We start from the raw sequence: 19806 nt of genomic DNA on the forward strand, positions 1-19806 counted from the left end.
ACCAAGGTCCTCTGGAGCCAGGAGAATATTTTAAGAACACTGTTACTTTGCAGCAGCTCATAGCTAATGAATTCCCAATTCATATTTCACAGTAGGTTTAGAAGAAAAGAAAAATCCATTTTCCTCACAGCTGTAATGTATTTTCCAGTCACTTGTGGAACAGATTGTCTCAGACCTGCAGCAGTGTGACAAAGGCACAACTAGAATTTGGCTGCTTTGTGTCCAGGGTCCCTCATCTGCCCCAAGCTCTAATTGCATTAAAAGTGTGCATTTCAGAGGCTGCCAGAGCCTCCATTTTCATATTACTTTGTTGGGTGCTCTCCCTATTTCTTGTTATTCTGTTTTTGCTAAGTGCCTGCAAAACAAATTATAGCAAATATTCCCTCATCAGGGCAATGCTTCTTAATTCACAGTGCATTTTAGTTTGTACATGTTGATGCATCCATCTAAATTGTGCTGGCAGAGACCTTGAAGGGAGTCATTAGGAAATTTCATCTGTTTGGTGATCAACTTTGTTTCATTTGTCCTGGTTCTTTTGATTCAGGATCAAAGGAGAAGGGCATTAGAGTAAAATCACAGAATCCTAGAGGGGTTTGGGTTGGAAAGGACCTTCAAGATCATCTTGTTCCACTGTCCCAGGTTGCTCCAAGCCCCATCCAGCCTGGCCTGGGACACTTCCAGGGATCCAGAGGCAGCCACAGCTTCTCTGGACACCCTGTGACAGTCTCACCACCCTCACAGGGAAGAATTTCTTTCATTTCTTTCATTAAATTATGATATTTTGGATATCCCTACTGAACAAAAACTGGTGGTTAGTTATTTCCAAAGTCAAGGGGGTTTCACTTTACCCAAATCAACTGGATTTTTAAAAATGTTTTTATTTTGGCTAATCAACCAAGAACTAGTCTGGCAACAATTACCCCCAGCTCTTGTTCCTGGAGATGCACTGTTTGCTGCTGGAGATGCACAGTTATGTGCTACTGTGCACTTTCACATAATGTATTAATTTTGAGCAGCTACTTCAGCAAGTGATTTGGAACATCCCATCAGCTTATTCTCAGTGAGCATTTTTTTCTCAGATCAAGACTACAAGTTTCCAACTCCACTTGGGATCTAGCTTTCCTAAATCATCCTTTCCAGATGATCCCATGTTTTTAAAGGCTTGGCACGAGGTAGTTGTGGTTCTGCCTGTGTCAGCCTGGGCTGTCACAGCCAGTGGACCCCATCCCATGATGTGGATGCTGATTTGCATCCCAGCTCTGCTTCTCACTTGCCTATTTGGTTGCTATTTTGCATCTGCAGTGAATCACAGTGTGGTCACATTGAGAGTAAGTCTTCAAGAATTTTAGCTTCAATTTTTGGTCTTCAGAGTACTGTAAATAGTGCCTAAATGGTGACATTAATGCACTGCCTTAGAAGTAAGGGCAAAGGAGGAATCTGAAAGTACAAGTGGATGTGAATGTGCATTTGCATGCTAACATGTTGATTCTAGAAGTTCATTGAGAAAAATACCCAGGGAAATATAAAATTTGTAAAATTGGTTATGAATAAGGAATGCAGCTGAATTGTGCACCAGCTGGAATGTTGTGCAACAGCTGGGCAAGCAGCTCTTTTCCATAATCCTGATTTCACCTTAGACTTTTAATTACTCAACTCAAATTTCCAATTACTTTCAAGACTGTGGCAGAACATAAAATAATCCTGATTCACACAATCCAGCCTGCACCATCAGCCCCTGGCTGCTGCTGCCCACCCAGGCTGGAGCTGGGGGACCCTGGGCAGAACATGGCTACAGCTATTTGGGGCAAAATATCATTTTCTGCCTTGATCTTTCCCCTGTGCAGCTGAGATGGAGTTTGCTGCTGTATTTCCATTTTAGAAGGGAGCTCTCCTGTTATCACTCCAGCATGAGCAATGGATCTGATACCTTGTCACACCCTGGGGAAGTTTTATGAAAAATCAGTGCAGATTGCTTAACCTCTGCTTCTAAGTCCAGATAAACACTCGTGCAGCGAATTTCAAATTAAAGGAATAAACCACAGAGCTGTCCCAGGTATTGGGTAAATAATGAATGAACAGTCCTTGCTGCCCCGTGTGGATTGCCCACTGCAGCTCTCCAAGTGCATTGCTTGGGTGTTATTGCCTCCAGCACTCCAGCAGGAGCTCATGGGGTGTTTGTGACCAGTTCACCACCACCCTGCTCCATCTGCAGCCCAGACCAAGGGTGATATGATGCTGCAGCAGCCCTTGGGTCTCAGCAAGGCATTTCCCTGCAAACGAGACTGTCAAAAATGGGCAAACTGGGAAGGACTTTGATTGCACCCTGTGTTCACTCTGTCAGTGCAGTCCTGGCCTGATGGCAGCACTGATTCTGACTTGTATCTTCCCTCACATCTTTGAGTAACGGCGGATGTACCACCCTGGAAGACTCATTTTTTGAGCTCATATATCAAAGGTCTATTTGTAAAACTGTCTTGAAAGGGCTGGCACAGGAGTGCCATTTGTTTTAAAGGGAATTGGGTATTCCAGCTGCTTCTGGGGCTCAGCAAAGCTCAGGACAGCACACATAAACACTTTTATAATCACAATGCTTTTTTACTTGGCTGTGTGCAATACAAAACACCCAGAGGAATCAGGCAAACAACAGCAGCAGATTCTTGACCTGCAAGCAAAAACCTCCCCAGAGGTTTCTTTCTGCACTGGGTCCAGCAATCCCACCCTGACAAAGAGCACCAGAGATGGGGCAGGGAGACACCCCTGCCAATGGCACTGACAGACAAGATCTCCAAAATGCACTGGAAAAACAGCTTGGGGTTTTGCCTGGTTTCTCATGCCATGGGCTTTGTTTTTTTTTTCTTTTTCTTTTCTTTTTTTTTTTCTTTTTTTTTTGGTTACTGGGCTGATGTGGGAAACAGGCTCCCTGCTAAAGGTGAGCAGGAGAGTCAGCTTTATGTCACTATCTTTGCAGTTTGTTCTCCCTACAGATAATTCTGCACCTGCAAAAACATTGGTGGCTTCATGCTTCTGTGTTGTGTTTGGGGGGAGAGGAAAAGAGCCCTCCTGAGCTTTCCAGCATGGATTTGAAGGTCAGAAGTCACTGAGAATAAGCAGATTTCCTCTCCCTGCTAACCAAGGGCCATCCAGCTCATCCCAGCCCCTGGTGCTCAGGATTGACACCAAATACTCAGTTACACTTCTGTGGCTGCAGTGTATAATTATGGACTATCCTAATGGAGTTTGGAACTTGAGTACTCAGTGCAAGCTCAGATGGGGGGCAGCACAGCCAGCACCTGCTGCTGTGACCCCTGTCCCCTGAGAGGCACTTTCCTGGGAATTATACATATTTATAGAGACAGACAACTTATCCTGCTTTGGGCTCCAGGCTCCTCACCCCATTTCTGCCCCTTGCTGCCCACCCAGGCTCTGCAGGCTATTCCTGCCAGCCCCACTGTGCCCCATTGCTCTGGGGCCATGGGGAGGGGATTTACCCCCTGGGGGTCTCAGGCTGGGGCAGCAGGGAGAGCCTGGAGCAGCTGCTGGGGCAGAAGCACAGAGGCTTTATGGCTCCCAGCCTGTTGTGTCAGCAAATCCACCCCTATCTCAGGACCCTTATCTGCCAGCAGTGTAAATAATTTCTAAATGAGCTGGAAGGAGGAAGACTGATGAATGCAGTTTTGCTGGAAAATGTTATCAGGTTGGGAACAGGGAAGGCTGAACTCCTTTATCTGTCCTGGACAAGAACTGGGGAATAACTGGGGTCTCCCCAGCCCCACTCTGACAACACAGCTCCCAGAATTATTTGACTCTTGTGTATCAAACTGAAGAGTTTCAGCTATTTGCTTTCAATTCTGCTGTTTTTGCACTTTGTTGTGTTTATTATTCAGTGCCTTCTGTCCTCTCCCTTTCCCCTGTGCCACTGATTTAGAAGATGCTGATGCTGTTGAGGGCTTTGGCACCTGGAGCTTGGGCTCAGAGCATCCTGTTGGAGTGCAGGGAACATCAGTGTGGTGATTGAGCCACAGTGCCCACTGAAAAAAATTCCTGTTGTCCCATATTCCCTTTGCTTTGTTTTTGTAAAAAGAAACAATTGCTCCTTATTTTTGTCTATATTTGGTGTAATCAGATCCCTCCACCACTGAAGCTCATTTCCTGCTGCTGGGTACATCCAAACTATTATTGAGTATTTATTTTTCCATGGGCCTCTCTGTTTCTAATTACTTGGTGCTGATATTATGTGACAATGTTGAGTCTGCACCTCCTTTAATACCTGCCACATGCTGAGTATATTGTAAACAAAATTTTCAGCTATTTCCTGCTATTATTTACTCTTTATTTCTGATCTTACTATTTCTGGATATTTAATGAAGCTGTTTTCTGATGGAGTTATTGGAGGGCAAGCAGACAAAAAAGCATACAGATACATTAGAAGTAACTTTACTACTGATGCTTAAAACTGGTGAGATCTTGTGGGGTTTATTGCTCTTTTTTATGGAAGACAGTGAGAGTTTTGCTGTAGCTAAAGTGATAAAAGACTGGCAGTGCAGAAAAATAATATCTCTGCATGCTCACACATAAATAGCCTATGTGATGCTGCTACTGCTGCTCTGGCAACAGCCACTTGTGCTTAAAATCTGTTTCTTCTTATTTGACAGACATTGGAATTTTACACGTGTGGGATGTCTCTCATAAACTGATTTTATTTGGAAGACAGCAGAGAAAACACTTTTTGAGAAATGAAGGGGGGAAACTATAGAAAAAAGGGAAGAGTATATCTGACATTTTATTTATATGTATTTATAAAATATATTTATGTAAGTATCTTGGCAGTATAAAAACCTTTTAAGAGTTGTGGGGCCATTGCCCTCCTGAGCCCTGCCCCATCAGCTGTGCCACAAGTGCAATTGGTGCTTTGCAATGATGATTTCTCTTCCCAAATTAAACCCCTGCCTTGATGGACCAGGGCTCTCAGCTGGGTGGAGGCAAAGTGGTGCTCCTGGAGCACTCACTCCTGCTGGGTTTTGTACTTAGCCCTTCTGGAAATCCCAAAACAGCCTGAGCATCATCTGGGGTGTTTCTGTGGCCACCAAACCTGGCAGCAGCTCTTGTCACCTCAGCAGTCTCCATGCTGTGGGTGCATTTTTCTCCCAGCAGCTTCATCCCTGACACAGGAGCACAGGAGCAGCTCTGAGAGCCCAGCCCCTGAGCAGGGCTTTTCTGGGCTCTTGGCCAGCACTAAACGTGGAAAATTCCAACAGTCAATCCTGTGCCCCATCAAGCTGTTTGGGATCTTTTAACTTCCAAAACAAACATGGACAAAAGTGGTGATTTTACAGCAGATTCTGTTGGAAAGAAACAAAGCAGGTACCTGGCTCAGTCATTGCCCACCTAAAATCACAGAAACACTGACCTCTGGCTTTTAAAACATGTTGCTTCAACTCTAATCTGGGTAATTTGCATAAATTTGCATTTGACCAATTAACAGGCTCTGTTTCCTGCCTGCCACCTGCATCACACCTGGTCACTTCAGCTGCAAAAGCACATGAAATTATGGAAGAATCACCATTTTTCTGAAACATTGCTTGGAATCAGTGTCTCAACTGCATGCTCCAGCTATTTATCCCCATTAAACATTTAACAATCATATTGTGAGAGCACCATTTACATTTAAAACCCCCTTTTGTGGTTTCTGTGCCTAACACATACATGCACCATGACCTGATAAAAGTCCTACCTGCAGAAGAGCTGTAGCAGCATCCTCACTTATGTTGGGAAACTCTGGGTATGCCCAGGGGACCCTGGGCAGCAAAACAAAAATGACTGGCAGGATCTACAGGAAAATTTTATTAAATTAAGCACACTAGATCCACAGATGTTATCAGAATTTTGCTTTTTCAAAGTTCAACAGTATTTTCAAGCCTTGGGAAAAGGAACTCCTGCCCTCCATCCTCACTGCAGTTGAACTCAGGGAGCAATACAAACATGCAGGAGCACTTTGGTGGTTTTCCTCCAAACCCAGCTCTAAAATAAGTTGCTTTTTCTTGCAATCCCAGGCCTTGCTTTCCTCTGACTGGTGACAGTCTATGTAGGTTGTACAACCACACACGTGGCTGCCATCCTGCTTTGAAAGGAAGGATAACAAGGCAGTGTGATCCCATTAGCTCCAGGTTTTGGTGGTGCTTTTTCCATTTGATCTCATCAGGTTTGTTGTGTCAGTGTGGTGTAGAGGATGTGTTGTCACATAAAAGCACAGCTCTGGAACACCAGGTGGGGCTGGGTTTTGAAATGGAACTGGGAAGTCAGGCCCTTTGCTTTAACTTCATGCAGCAAAGGAAGCAGATGAGTTTTAGAATTGCAGCTTTCCCATGAAAAGTGTGGCTTTTTCAACACAGTATTAAATGTTTTATAACAGCTAAACACTAGTGATCTTTGGGATGTTCAGAAAAATAAAACCACCCTTTCCACCACTGCCTGGTTTTCCTCCAATGGGAAATTCCAAGGCAGCACTACCCAGTGCCCCAGACTGGGGCAGGAGTTGGCTGTTTGATTTCCACTGGAGCATATGAAATCCAACACTTTCTGTCTTGCAGCCAGTTACACACACTGCTCCCTTCCTTTTGCTACCTCTGAAACAGCAAAATAAACAACCAGTGAGGCAGACATGGCACAAGTAGCTCTTACTCCACTGCTGCTTCTTCTCTCTTTGGGCCAGGAGCAGCAGCTCAAGTGCATTGGAAAATGACAAATGATACCCAAAAGGCTGTCAAACAAAATACATTTCCCCTTCCATAATTCTCATTTAGATTTAGGTAGCAAAAGTGGGTATCAGCTGACTGTAATGCATTGTTTTGTGCTTTGTCAAGTCTCTAAACTCTCTCCCAGAGGTTTGCCAGCAAAAACAATGCTGACATAATTATAAAAAAATAGTAAAAACATGAGATCAAACCATTTAGTGGGCACGTTTCAGCCTCAACTACCTGACTTGTTCAAGAACAAAGTTCAGTATCACAATCTAGATGTATCTCTGGTTTATGATATTGAATTAGTATTACATTACTTATTCCAGAGTTCACCAGCACACTGGAACCTGAGCAAATATTCTGAATAATCACATAGAGAGGACACTGCATGGCACTGAAATGCATCTACATGCAAGTTACTGCAAGTGCAGTCTCACAAATACTTTTTTTATAATAAAAACACAAATCTCACTTGATATTATATGAAGAACTAGTTCATGGTTTTGGAATTATTTGTAACTTCCCCACTTGTACTAGAGAAATATCATTTAAAAAAATAATCCCAGAAGTCAAATGCAAAAACTTTAAAATAAACCATAAAAGGAGAAACATCTGTATAGATTTTTATAGGATTCAGGTACTGTCAATACTGAAGAACATCCCAGTCCTTTCCTTAAGATGTTTTAGCTGGTTGCTGGTAATCACATTTGTCTCCACCTCCTTATTTATCTACTTAATATAAACCCATCAAATCTTTGCTGTCCTCCAGTTTGACTTGTGGTTACACACAGGAATACCATAACCAATTAAAGACTGAGGTGCATCACACAGAAAAAAATTTACCATCTGCAAGCCTATTTTTAAACTAAAATAACTAGAAGTAAACTTGTATTAAATATTTTGCCATTACCTTCACATGAATTCACAGAAGGAGATGGTACTTTCAGTCACAACAAGCTCTAGAACTATTTGTACCAACATGATTAAAAATTTATTGAACTATACTGGGCAAAAGGGCTCAGTTTTTTTCCTACTGAGACTTTCACAGGTGCCAAGGAACAGCTGATTCCAGCACTGGAAGGAAAACTGCAAATCAAACAATCCCCATGCTGTTTTCTGATTAGAATATAAGAAAAACACCATAAAACCATCCGTGCTCTGTCCAACAGGGTACAATTTATTCACCAATAAGTTAAAGTGTTCTCATAAATAGGTGTTGTAGTCTTTGTACTCTGCACTGAGCACGGGGCTCAGGTCACTCCTCAGAGTCAGAGCCCTCCTCGTCCTGGCTGATCTGGAAGTAGCGCAGCTCGTACGTCTCCCTGTCGGACGCCACCACGCGCAGCCAGTCCCGCAGGTTGTTCTTCTTCAGGTACTTCTTGGTGAGGTATTTCAGGTACCTGGACAGCAATTCCATCTTAGAAACTTCTCACTGGACAAACCCTGTCTGCACTCCACCCAGACAATGTCTTGAGCAGGGCAGTAACACAGTAATTATACCCAGAAATAGAAAATGTTTGCTGTAACAATAAAAGTGTATTTTCACAGATATGTAGGAATTTACTATTCCTTTGACTACACACTAAAATGCCAGCAAGCAGAAACCTTAGTTCTAAACAGATACTACTGCACCTGTATCAGCAAACAAAGGGAGGATGCAGGGAAGGATCTGTAACTCTCATCAATGCACTCAGCTCTTGTGTGTCCCAACAAACTGAACAGTTTAAGGCTTCATTTGGCTTAAAGGGTTTGTTTGCAACAACTCACACCATGTACACACTCATTATAATGCAACTAATTAAATAATCAAACAGCCACCCATTAATTCGGTGTTATTTTAAAGGCCCATCTCCCCCTGATATTCTTCTAAGGACCTATATAAAGTATCTCTACTATGCTTAGAGTCAACATTAATTACCAACCAACCCTTGAGTTTTAAAAACCGCTTTTTAAATATCTGATATAATAAATCTATTTTAATTACATATTTCACTAATATTTACAAGTGCTGTGAAGGTTAGAGCTAACACCTCTCCAAATATCAGAAGTGCACTAATTGGAATTCATTTTGCAGACAAGAGCTGAATATTATTAATGTGCACTTATGGGACGTGGTTTAGTGGTGGATTTGGCAGGGTAAGGTTTATGGCTGGACTTGATGATTGTGAAGATATTTTCCAAGCTAAATGACTCTGGTTTAATGTTCAACATCACACAGTTCAAACACAACAGAATGACAGGCACACCAACCTTTTAGAGAACTGCTTCTCAGATGTCACTGTGATCTTGTTCTTCAGACGTTCAATGTGAACGGTGTTGCCCAAATTCCCAGTTTTCCCATTGACCTTAACCTTCTCCTTTAGGAACTGTTCCTGTTTCAACATCAAAGAAATAGAACACTAGGGAATGGCACCCTAGGTATGGACTAGGGAAGGGACCCTAGTCAGGAAGCAACATTAAAAATCACCATTTACTTATGTCCTGACAGAAGTATTTAGAGTGTAAAAATATTTTACAGTGCGTAATTATAAAAGATCACCCCTTGCTAAAGCAGAAATTAATGTAAAATAGCACTTTTTATGCACAGGTATGAAGCATGCAATAAAATTAATATTTTTAAATGACAGCATTTTAAAGACCAGCTGATGATTTAACTCATTTAGAATGCAGCTTTTCAACTGTAACTCAGTTACTGCACTAAGGCTTTTATTATACTACGCGTCAGAAGTATGAGCAAAACCACGACTTACAAAATTCCCGGAATCAAAGATTCCATCTTCTACAGGATGGGTCAGGTCAAGGCAAAACTTCCAGGTTGACTTTTTGGATTTTCGGTCCTTTTGCTAAAACACCAAAGAATTTCTTACCATTAACAATCGCGCCGTAAAAAAAAAAAAAAAACTTTTATGCGACCCAAAGGGGGGGACACACACGGCAGCGGAAGCGCCACCTCCCGGCCCGCGCGGCTCACTGCAGCCGGCTCGGCTCGGCTCGGCCCGGCCCGGCCGCCCCTCACTCGCAGCCCTCTCGGGAAAGCCCCGCTCGCACCGGGACAGCCGCCGGCGGCTCCCCCGCCCCACGGCTCCCTCAGCCGGCCCCGCCGCTCCCGTCCCCTCTCACCGGCGCCATGGCGCTCCCGCCGCGCCGCTCCCGCAGAAAGGAAGTGCGGCCGGCCACGCCGCGCTTTTATAGCCGCGGTGGTGACGTCAGCGCGCCGGCACGCGGGGCACGCCGGGAGGCGCCGGCGCTCCCGGGAAGATGGCGGCGCTGGGGAGGGAATGGCGTGTGGGATCTCCCGGCGTTATTCCCGCGGGACGCGACGCGGCCGCGCGCCTTCCTCTTCCTCCCGCACCGACCACAACCGCCCGTACCCCGCCCCTGGAAGTGACTGCGAAACCCTTTGGCAGCCCCACCGCGCTCCCGTCACCGTAACCATCACCATCTCCCCACAGCACTGACACCTTTATTATTTCTGGAGCAAAACACACACACACATACAAATCTTTCCCCTGATCGTTTCCACGGTGTTGAGAACAGTAACAGCTTCCCGAACAGACAGGGGCGCTGCCGCGGGCCCGGTGAAAGCAGCGGCAGCAGCCGCGTTTGCTTAGAACAAACAGCGCGGGACAAAAGGGGGTCTGCGATACAGCAAAGCACAGCCAACAGCCGGAGATCAGCCCAGCAAGAGTCTCTCGGATCCTGCAGGGCAGCAGTGCGGGGCTGGAGAGGCTCCGAGCGCGTCTCGCCGATGGCTCCAGGATCCACGCCCTCACAAACACTCCCGGATACTCGGGATATCCTCAACAAGGTCTCTTTACAGCCTGAAGTTTAGTTCTACTGTAACAAACTACATTCTAATTACTCAACCGGAAAAAAAAAAATAATAATAATAGTGGGATTTATTGAATTTTGTATTCTGTGAGACTGACCTGCAGTAACCATTAAGAGTTAGAACTGTCAACAAATTTGACTTCTTTACAGATTATGTAAAATTATCTGTATTGTGAAACTACAGACCGTGCACCGTTTCTGGGTACACTTCAGATTAGAAAAACCTGCAAGAGAAACAATGAACTTCAGTTTAAAAAGAAACAGCCCTGAGAACATGGCTCAACCAGCAAGAGCCCAGTTGAAAAACCACCATTATAAAGCAAAAAATTAGAAGGATCTATTGAATTCTCAAAGTATTATTTGCCAACATTTGAGGCAGGAAACACTGCAGTCTTTCTAATTGTGTGAAGTAGTAAGAGAAACTCAATGAACAGGAGCCATAAAAATAAAAAGCATTATTTGGAGTGGAAATACCTCTCACCACCTCCCTGTGTTCACAGGCTTTAATCTAAGCAATTGCCATCAGCTATAAGTTTATGGTTTTGACACAATTCAAGTGTTAAGACAGTAATACAGAACAAATACACCAGTAAGATTTGTTTTAAAGTAAAGCTATGAAAGGAGAACTTCCCTAAGCACTTGGTTATGGATATTAAAAATACACATCTCTATGGACTACTGATCACAAAGTTTGTTGCAACGATTCTGACAGGAAACTGAAACGTCTTACTTTGGAAAAAAAAAAGCCTCAAATACATGTTTTAATTTAGAAGCAACTTTTAAACTTACTGAAACTTGGAGATTATGCTTTTAAGACATGCTTATGTAGCTATGGGAAACTTCATGCATGATGGTCTGCACTTCCATGGTGTCTGAAGTGCTTCACAAAGACAACTAAGTATATAAGAACAAACCTATAATGAAGTACTTAATCATTTAAATCTTGCAGAACTGAAGGTTGCAATAGAAGGACATCTGAAAGTCCCAAGGAGGGCTCTTCCAGCAAGCTGGAGGTCATGAAACCTCTTATCTTTAGATTGCTGTAGTACCTGAAAACTCCAGTCAGGCCAGGACTTGTAGGAGCAGGGCTTAAACCAGCTCTGCTCCCAGAGCTTAGTGTGAGTAACTGCTCAGATTGTGGGCCAGTGACAGCAGCTACCTGTCTTCCAACAAGCTTTTACAGGACAGACAGGAACCTGAAAATAGACTAAAGCACTAGCAGAGCAAGGACAAATTCAAGTCTTGTAGTTTTCAAGCATACTGGAAGTATTGGTAATACGGTGATGGAACTTGCATTAGTTTGACATAGCAACCTGTGACTTCCCCTGTGACACCACTTGCTGTCAGCATCATCAGCAATGGCTGCAGTCACCTCCAAAGCCAACAAAGCCTGACTTCCAGGTACCAGCTTGGAGAGGCAGAAGGGAGCACAGTGCAGACTAACCTGAACTATTCCTCATCCACTTCAGAACTGTTCTGGAAGCATTTCAATCTAGAGATTCTTTTCAAAGCAGCTTTTCCATTTCAGTCAAGGTGCTATTTAGAGTTCACCTGCAACATGTTTTGTGCTAGGCAAGAGCGTGTGGCAGGTCCTACCTCTGCCAGGTGTCCCAGGGAGCTGTGCTTTATTACCAGTTACCAGAGTGTATTTATTGCTGTCTTTACCTTCACTGGTTCTGCTCTCCCTGGCATGGGAAGTCTGTGAACAATGCACACTTTTGCCACCTGCATTACACCTCCAAGATTTGCTAAGCCCTGCCCCAGTGTTGCCAAGGGCAGCTCAGGACACTTGCCATGAGCCCTTCAGGGACTAGAGAGTACAAACTATGAAACTGAAAACATTTTAAGCAGTTGAGAGCAGCATGAAGTCCAACTCTGGCTGCCAAGTAGTGTGAATTGTGCGTGCTGTCCAGGGCAGCTTCTGTGTCACCTTCCACTGAGCATTAAGGCAAGTTCATGAAACTATTTATCAACTGTGAAGAGAGGTCTGAGCCATGGACTAAGGAAGTTTCCTGACTCATGAAGAGCCACCAAGTCTGAAAATTCAAGCTGAACACCTTAGACAGGAGCAGGCTAATTATCCTTCCATAACTATTGCTGTGAAGCCTTGTTAAGCTGCTAGAGGCATGCATGCATGTTGCTATGACTCAGAACTCCCCAGGACAGAACCAACTTCCCTAACTAGGTAGCAAGTTATTTACTTTTATAGTGAAGCCATGGTTGTTCGGTATCATCTGTCAAGTTTATATTTTGAAAATACAATAGTTTTATTTTTTTTTAAAAAAAGAATCACATGCATTTAGTTTTTAGGCTCAATGCTACAGTTTGTCCCACTTTCTGAAAAATGTGTGGTCCCTGTGCTACAAAAATACGGTCTGAACCTGAAGGTTGAAACCTAAAGCTGGAAGCACTGCAACAGATTCCCATGGAGGTTGTCACCCTTTTATAGTTTAAGATAAATATAATAAAGGAAAGCAATTGAACTGCATTTTTCTATTTTATTTTCAAGTCTGACAAAGGCCTCGAGTGAAAGTCTATAGCTTTAACATCCATTCTCACCTTTGTGTCCCCTTGACCTATCTATGTCTTATCTACTCAATATTCCAACTGCCTGCCTAAACCACAGGTAGGCTTTTTTTTTTTTTTTTTTAAACCATTTTATCGTTACAATAAGCCAACAAGTTGGCAAAGAAGAAAACAGAGGTAATACAGTTTAGTTGCACATGGCCACTGGGGCTTGGTCAAGCCAGCTGGCATTTCTGATCACTTGAGTTTCTTGGTCTAAAAGTTGTGATTGGCACCTACAGTTCTGCAAGAGTCCCAATCCACAAAGTACTTAAGCTTTAAAAAAAGGAAAAAAAAAAAAAAAAGCTATTTTTATTGTCAGTTCTACCTAAAGATGTCAAAAAAAATACTATTTGTGCTCTAGGTCACTTTATAATCCTAGATATCTACCAGCTTATCTAAAAGCCCCTGAATACTGTATTTTTGTCTGTTCATACAGACAAACACTGTTTTGCTCAAGCAAATAAAAATATATCCACTAGTAACACCTGATTGGTTTCTTAAATCCATAGCTGAAACCCACAGGAATGTTAAAATAGTTACAATTAAGGAATTAAAATCTCAGTGATTTTGAAAACTGCCAGTTAGCCTGCAACACTAATCCAGAATCCAGCACTGCTTTTTAACAATTCGAAAAGGAAATGAGGTTGCTTGTGAAGGCCAGAGCTTTGGTGACAATAAGGACCAAATTTATAGATCTGTGGTTTGTCCAGACCTGAGCAGCTGCCCGAGCCTGGCTATCTTCTTTACTTGCAAGGCTTTATGGCTACAGCACATTCTTCATTCATTGCACTTATGACAGATATCTGGAAGAGAAGACACAGAGGTGAGCTCCAGCCCAGGCCACAGGAAGTGCTCCTAGAACTTCAAAACTTTCACACTTTAATATCTATCTCATCTCTTTTGAATGCTCCAGTACAAATGTCCTCCTCCATCTCAAAGGACCAATCCCCACCATCAACCCCACACTTCACAAAGAGATACAAGTGGTCAATATCAGAATAAGAATTCTTCATTGTGTCATCAAAAGGGATTAACCAGTCTTGTCTGCCCTCCCTACTTACCTGCACATCTTCATTGGCATTGAATTTTCCTTCTATTTCTTTTCCAAGATCCCCTTCTGGCAACTTTAGATCCTCACGAACTTCACCACTTTCAGTCAGCAGGGAGAGATACCCATCCTGAATGCCTATCAGCTGCAAAGTGAAATTCATTTTTACAAGTTTAACATCAACAGTCACCAGTAGTAGCTTAATGTAAGCAGAAGGAAGTGAACTCTGCCTGTTACAATAGTTCTCTAGTTCTCTGTAACAGTTAAGAACCTTATTTAAATCCATTTTTAACAAAAGTTCAGTGGGCTGAGAGTTAGGGCAACTGTAGCAAAAGGCATCCTGCTACCAACAGAACTCTGCAGTTACTTCCCAGTAGGGGGGACACTAGAAACCCCATTTGTGTGATTTAGGAAATGTTCTGCTTCCAGGTCAGTGGTTCAGCTTTCTTCAGGGGTGAATTAGAAACAATAACTGGAATGGTGTACAAAATACATAACAATGTAACCATACACTTCTATATCTGCATCTCTACAGTGAGATACTATCATTTACATTAAACACTAGTAAGTTAGGGAACATCCACCAAGCCCTGGACCACCTTTTACAATGCTGTTTTCAGCCTAACCAAAAGCCTGGGCTAAGGAGAACAGCTATTTTGACAGAACAGTTTGAGGAATTTGCAACATGTAGAAGTAAACAAAAAAATTTAGAATCCCAGAACAATAAAGAAAGACCACATTTAAGAATTTCTGGGAAGGTCTAAGCCCTAAGACAGGCTGGTCACACTTTATTCCAACAGCATCAGATGTCCTGAAGACACTAAAACTGTTAACTTGGCCTTTGTCAAGCAATTGTAGCTTTCCAGATTATTGGGAAGTGTCAGTTTCTGACCAGAACTATTCCCAATGAAATGAGAAGACAGCAAATGTCTTACAGCTCAACCCGAACTGTGTTTTTAAGAACTCACTAACTGTATCACAGAAGGCATTACAGAAATGTTTCCCTTCATAAATTTCACTGCAGAGTTCAGGAACTTCAAAACTATTTGGTATCATCTAAAGCCACTTTTCCCACAAGGAGCAGAAAACACTGTGGCAAGTTACAAGTTTAGGACTGTTTTGGGGATTAATTTACCCCAAGAAAAAATGAAACTATTAATGACAATTTATGCTTAGAGTCAAATTCAGTTGAGATCTTGATTCTCCATTAACTAGCATTGACTTGCAGCAAGGAAAACCTCTTTCCATATTCTAAAGGATGTGAGTACCACAAAGAATCCAGAAGAGGCCTTATAACAATAGCTAGAAAAAGCATGGTATGAACTGTCTATTACTTGTCATGCTTAAAGACTGCTACTCTGACCTGAGGTTGTTAATACACTAAGGAGCTCTCTCTCCATCAGTGAGTTTCAAGTTTTAGCAATTCAGTAAATGCTATGAGTTCAGCTGTGTCATGTCTAGACAGGCAAGCCCCATTAATTCTGACAACAGCTCTGAGAGGCAAACTTGGGGATGAAAAGAGTTTATGTTGGTATTAAGAGTATAAAGCCTTGTACGACTGTTAACTCACCTGGTAATCATTCCTCTTGATATTTGGAACATCCATGTTATGAGTTGATGGGCAAATATCTTCATATTTTTTACCAGTGAAGATATCAATACCAACCAAATGGACCTGTAAGAGTAGTAAAACAGCTTCAGTTACTGTTGGTCCTGGAGAAGCAAGATATTATTGCCATCAGTATTGCTGGTTCTACTCAGTTTCCTATGAGATCATGTGCAATCCCAGATTGTGCCTCAACCCTTTGCTTGTGGTATGAAAACATCCCTCACATTGAGAGGGGGCCTCTCACTCCCTTCCACAGCACACTACAGAAACCCTACTGAGAGCAAGACCAGCCACTGTTATCTTCCACTGCCTTCTGTAGATTTACAGCACCAAGCTAAAAGTTCACAGTAGTTAAGAACATGTTTAAGACCTAGCTGTTCTAAGAAACAGGCAGTTAAGAAAAAAATAGGTGGTCATGCACAGATATCACAGCAGCTCCCACCTCCCTTCATGCCAGCTGCACTGCTTGCTCCAGCTAGACTTTAGATGACTAGTTTAACCAGTTCTTCTCATGTCCTTTCCCTCTCACAGCTGTTTCTGTATTTATGAAATTTGGATCTGTCTATCAAAAAAGCCATAAAGAAAAGGGGAAGGAGAAGGAAAAAAACTAGGAAGAGCGTAGTCTATTCTAGCTTGGACAAATTCCAAATACTCTACTCCCCTACACATATGGCATAAGGTTGTGGAAACTTACAAATCTTCTTAGTTTGTGCTTCTAACAGATCTGTCTCTAAACTGATACACTCACCCTAAAGTGTGGCTGAATGAATGAATGAAGGGGGATTTCAGCCTTGCCCCAGGCTCTGGACAGCTGCATGAGCCAACTGCTTGGGCAGCAGGGCTGCAGCCCCAGACAGCGGCTAAGAACATCCTGCTGGGACACAGGCACTCCTCTCTCTGTGCTGGAGTAAGGAAAGAAGCTGCGAGGCAAAGGCAGCAAAACAGGGCCAGAGCAGGTCCACAGAGTACCGAGTGTCCGCGGAGCTCCGCATTATGTAACACAGCACGGGCACTCCTGCTCCAACACCGCAACAGTAAAAGTCTGCCGGCAAGGGCAGACACAGAAGTGCTCTGGTGGGTAGCCACAGCACAACCCAACCACGCCCTAGTGATTTCATCAGCCCCCCTTCCAGAACTTACTCTACCCCCACTACAGAAACTGGTTTTGTCACTATGAGCCTAAAACCATTTTTTTTAAAAAAAAGAGCGTCAACGAGTTAAAGTTGGAAAAAAAACCCCAACCCCCGTCTTCAATCCTTCCTGCTTTACATGACTGAAACCCCTTGGGCCAACTCTGGAGTGATGAGACACCGCTGGAGAAAGGCAAAGGCGGGACACAGAGCCAAATGAAACGCTACACCCTTCCCTTCCCAGCCGGGAGCCGCAGGAGCGCACACTGCGGGCGGTGCGGCACCGCGCCGGCAGCGCTCACCTTGGCGTGGCCGTGCTTGCCCGTCTTGGAGGTGGACATCTCCACGATCTTGCAGGGGCGCCCCTTGAGCACCACGAAGCCGTTCTTGCGCAGCGCCGAGCACTGCATGGGGTAGGTGGAGGAGGCGCCGGCATCGCCCGTGGTGAAGTCGAGCTCGTCGGCCATGGCGGTGCGAGGGGGAGGACTGGCGGCGAGGGGGCTGCGCGAAAACGAGAGAGGGTCGGCTCGGAGCCCGGGAGGCGGGAGGGGAGAGGGGAGCGGACACGGACCCAGCCACCCACCGCGGGGAGCGCGGGCCGGGCCTCCCCCGCCCCGCACACGTGCGCGGCGGGCGGGACACGCCACGTGCCGCGGGCCCCCCGGCCTCCCGCCCCCGGGCCTGCTTCGTCCCCCTCCCTTCCCGCCCCCGCGGCCCCTGTTACCTTGCGAGGTGGATCGGGGGGTGCCGGGGGTCTCGGCGGTGCCGGGGCGGCGGGGCGGGAGCAGGGCGGGAGTGGCGGGCGCGGCGCACTCGCGCCCGACACCACTGCGGCGGCCGGCGGGAAGGGGCGGCGCGGGCAGCGCGCGCACGGCCCGGCCCCGCCCCTTCACTTCCGCCGCCGCTCATTGGCCCGCGGCCATTCCGTGGGGGCGTGGCCTTGCAGCCCCTCCCCAGAACCACGTGCCGGCGGCGCTTCCCGCGCCCGCCCACTCGCGCGCGGCGGCCACGCCCTCTCCCCGGCGCGCGCGGGCGGGCGCGCTCAGGGCGCTGCGGAGGCGCCGCTGTTCCGCCGCCAGGCGGCGCCGCGCTCCGCCTCCTCCCCACAGCCCTCACCGCGCCGCCATCTTGGGCGGGTCGGGCGGCCGCGGCTGCGGGGCGGGAGTTTGAGGAACGGGGGGAAGGCGTTCCCCAAAATGTCCCCAAAGCCGTGTGAGCCGCGTGTGGCTGTACACACAAAACTCCTTTACCTCGTGTGCCCCCTCTTAGAGTAATCAGAAACGAGCGTTTTGAAAGCATAATCGCCTAAGGGAGGGAGATGACTGAGATCCTTAGCAAGGGCTTCTGTTTGATATTCCAGTAATGGTGGAATTTTTAGTTCTCCGCCATAAGAAACAAATGGATCTGTTGGAGCAGATCCAGGGGAGGACCATGAAGATGATCCTCTGTAAAGAAAGTCAGGGTTGTTCAGCCTGGAGAAAAGAAGGTTCCAGGGAGACCTTATTGCAGTGTTTCCATATATAAAGGACGATTATGTGTAAGAGAGAGAATTTTCAGTGAGCCCTGTAGTGACAGGACAAGGACCAATGGTTTCAAGCTGAAAAGAGAATAGGTTTGGAAAAACTGTGCATGTCCCATCCTTGGAAATATTCCAGGCCAGAGTGGATGGGGTTTAGAGCAATCTGATCTAGTGAAAGGTGTCTGTGCCATGGGAGGGGGTTGGAATAGATGATCTTTAAGGAGATTTTCCACTCCAAAATATTCTGAGCTATGACACAGCTCTCATCCTGTCCAACAACCATTCCTGTGCTGCCTCAGGAGATCTGTGTGGCCATGGAAGCCTGACCATGGGGTCCTGAGCAAAACAAGGCCAAAGGACTGTGTTTACTAAATCCCTCCTAGTCAGATGTCTGTTTGAACAAATCCACCAGGAGCTGCTGGCAGATGAGCCCCAGCTCTTCAGGTTGGCCTGCAGATCACCTACAAACACAACAACAGGAAGATGCAGGAATTCAGTGGCAGCAGTGGCAGCACCTGGCTCAGCCATCATCACCACAGGCTCTTGTGTGCTGTCTTACATTTTTTGCCCTGAGACCCTGACTTTGTCATCTGTGCTCCAATGGGGTAGCTACACAAGTCACTTTTAACGTCCCATTTTCAAATGGTTCGCCGTGAGATGTTTTATTTCATCTGTGTTAATTTTGGTGATTTGTTTGCCTGTGGTCCTGCTCTTGGTTACACAGATCCCAATTTATACAGCCAAGAAGTTAAGCTTGGCTCTCATTTACATGAGGGCACTTAATGAGGCCCCAGCATCAACTCTCTCCTTTCCTTGGGCTTTCCATGGATGCTGCCTCACCCAGCCTGCTCTGGAGATGATACACTTAATCCTGCACTTTATCCTGCCCCTTTTACTGCTGTCTCACTTGATAAGCAGAATCTGGGGTGTCCTGCAAAGTGTGCACTGTGTGTTTGTTTACCTGCAAATGTGTGACAAGTTGCACATGGTCTAGGGCTTTTTATCTTCTAATAAAACACTTTGTGAGAAAATGACCAACTGTTCTGAACCTGAACTGCATCAGCCTGGGGCTGAGCACTACTGATTTATTTTTAATTTTTTTTTTTTCCTCAAGTATCAGTTGATAAATTTGGCTGTTTTTCCACAATTAACAAATTCACTTGAGAGATCTTCTGAGCTAAATCAAGTCTTTTTACTGAAGTACAGCTGTAGATATTTATTTTTTCAGACACAAAACAAATATTGCAATACAGTCTTTACTTGATATTCAATAAAAAACATTGGGAATCCAATCCATCAGTTATTGCCTGCAGGCATCGTTCCTTTGTCTGGATCAACATTAATTTTCTAAAGTGTGTTTCTTG

The 19806-nt window shown here is 44.9% G+C and overlaps 2 protein-coding genes across 2 annotated transcripts; both read right to left on the minus strand.

The window, feature by feature from the left end:
- Positions 1-7891: 7891 nt before the first annotated feature.
- On the minus strand, positions 7892-10016 carry RPL22L1 (ribosomal protein L22 like 1). The gene is made up of 4 exons (XM_079314836.1): positions 9858-10016; positions 9488-9580; positions 8988-9109; positions 7892-8137 (listed from the first exon to the last, which is right to left on the minus strand). Exons 1-4 carry the CDS (start codon positions 9864-9866, stop codon positions 7993-7995), a joined length of 369 nt encoding a protein of 122 aa, XP_079170962.1. The 5' UTR covers positions 9867-10016; the 3' UTR covers positions 7892-7992.
- A 703-nt stretch (positions 10017-10719) lies between these two features.
- Positions 10720-17798, minus strand: EIF5A2 (eukaryotic translation initiation factor 5A2). The gene is made up of 5 exons (XM_079314835.1): positions 17648-17798; positions 17226-17424; positions 15755-15859; positions 14198-14329; positions 10720-13939 (listed from the first exon to the last, which is right to left on the minus strand). The coding sequence occupies exons 2-5, from the start codon at positions 17388-17390 to the stop codon at positions 13880-13882; spliced, it is 462 nt and encodes a 153-aa protein (XP_079170961.1). The 5' UTR covers positions 17391-17424; positions 17648-17798; the 3' UTR covers positions 10720-13879.
- Between the last annotated feature and the right edge of the window lie 2008 nt (positions 17799-19806).

The sequence above is a fragment of the Erithacus rubecula genome (assembly GCF_903797595.1).
Source record: "Erithacus rubecula genome assembly, chromosome: 11".
Classification (NCBI taxonomy): domain Eukaryota; kingdom Metazoa; phylum Chordata; class Aves; order Passeriformes; family Muscicapidae; genus Erithacus; species Erithacus rubecula.

Bases quoted from the DNA above. Each gene is read 5' to 3' on its own strand.
- EIF5A2 (XM_079314835.1), bottom strand. From the start codon at position 17,390: ATGGCCGACGAGCTCGACTTCACCACGGGCGATGCCGGCGCCTCCTCC. The intron at 15,860-17,225 runs GTGAGCGCTGCC...CTACTCTTACAG, and splicing joins GCAAGCACGGCCACGCCAAG to GTCCATTTGGTTGGTATTGA. The intron at 13,940-14,197 runs GTAAGTAGGGAG...CTTCTCTTCCAG, and splicing joins ATGCCAATGAAGATGTGCAG to ATATCTGTCATAAGTGCAAT.
- RPL22L1 (XM_079314836.1), bottom strand. The intron at 9,110-9,487 runs GTAAGTCGTGGT...ATGTTGAAACAG, and splicing joins TCTTTGATTCCGGGAATTTT to GAACAGTTCCTAAAGGAGAA. The intron at 8,138-8,987 runs GTTGGTGTGCCT...ATTGCTGTCCAG, and splicing joins GAGAAGCAGTTCTCTAAAAG to GTACCTGAAATACCTCACCA.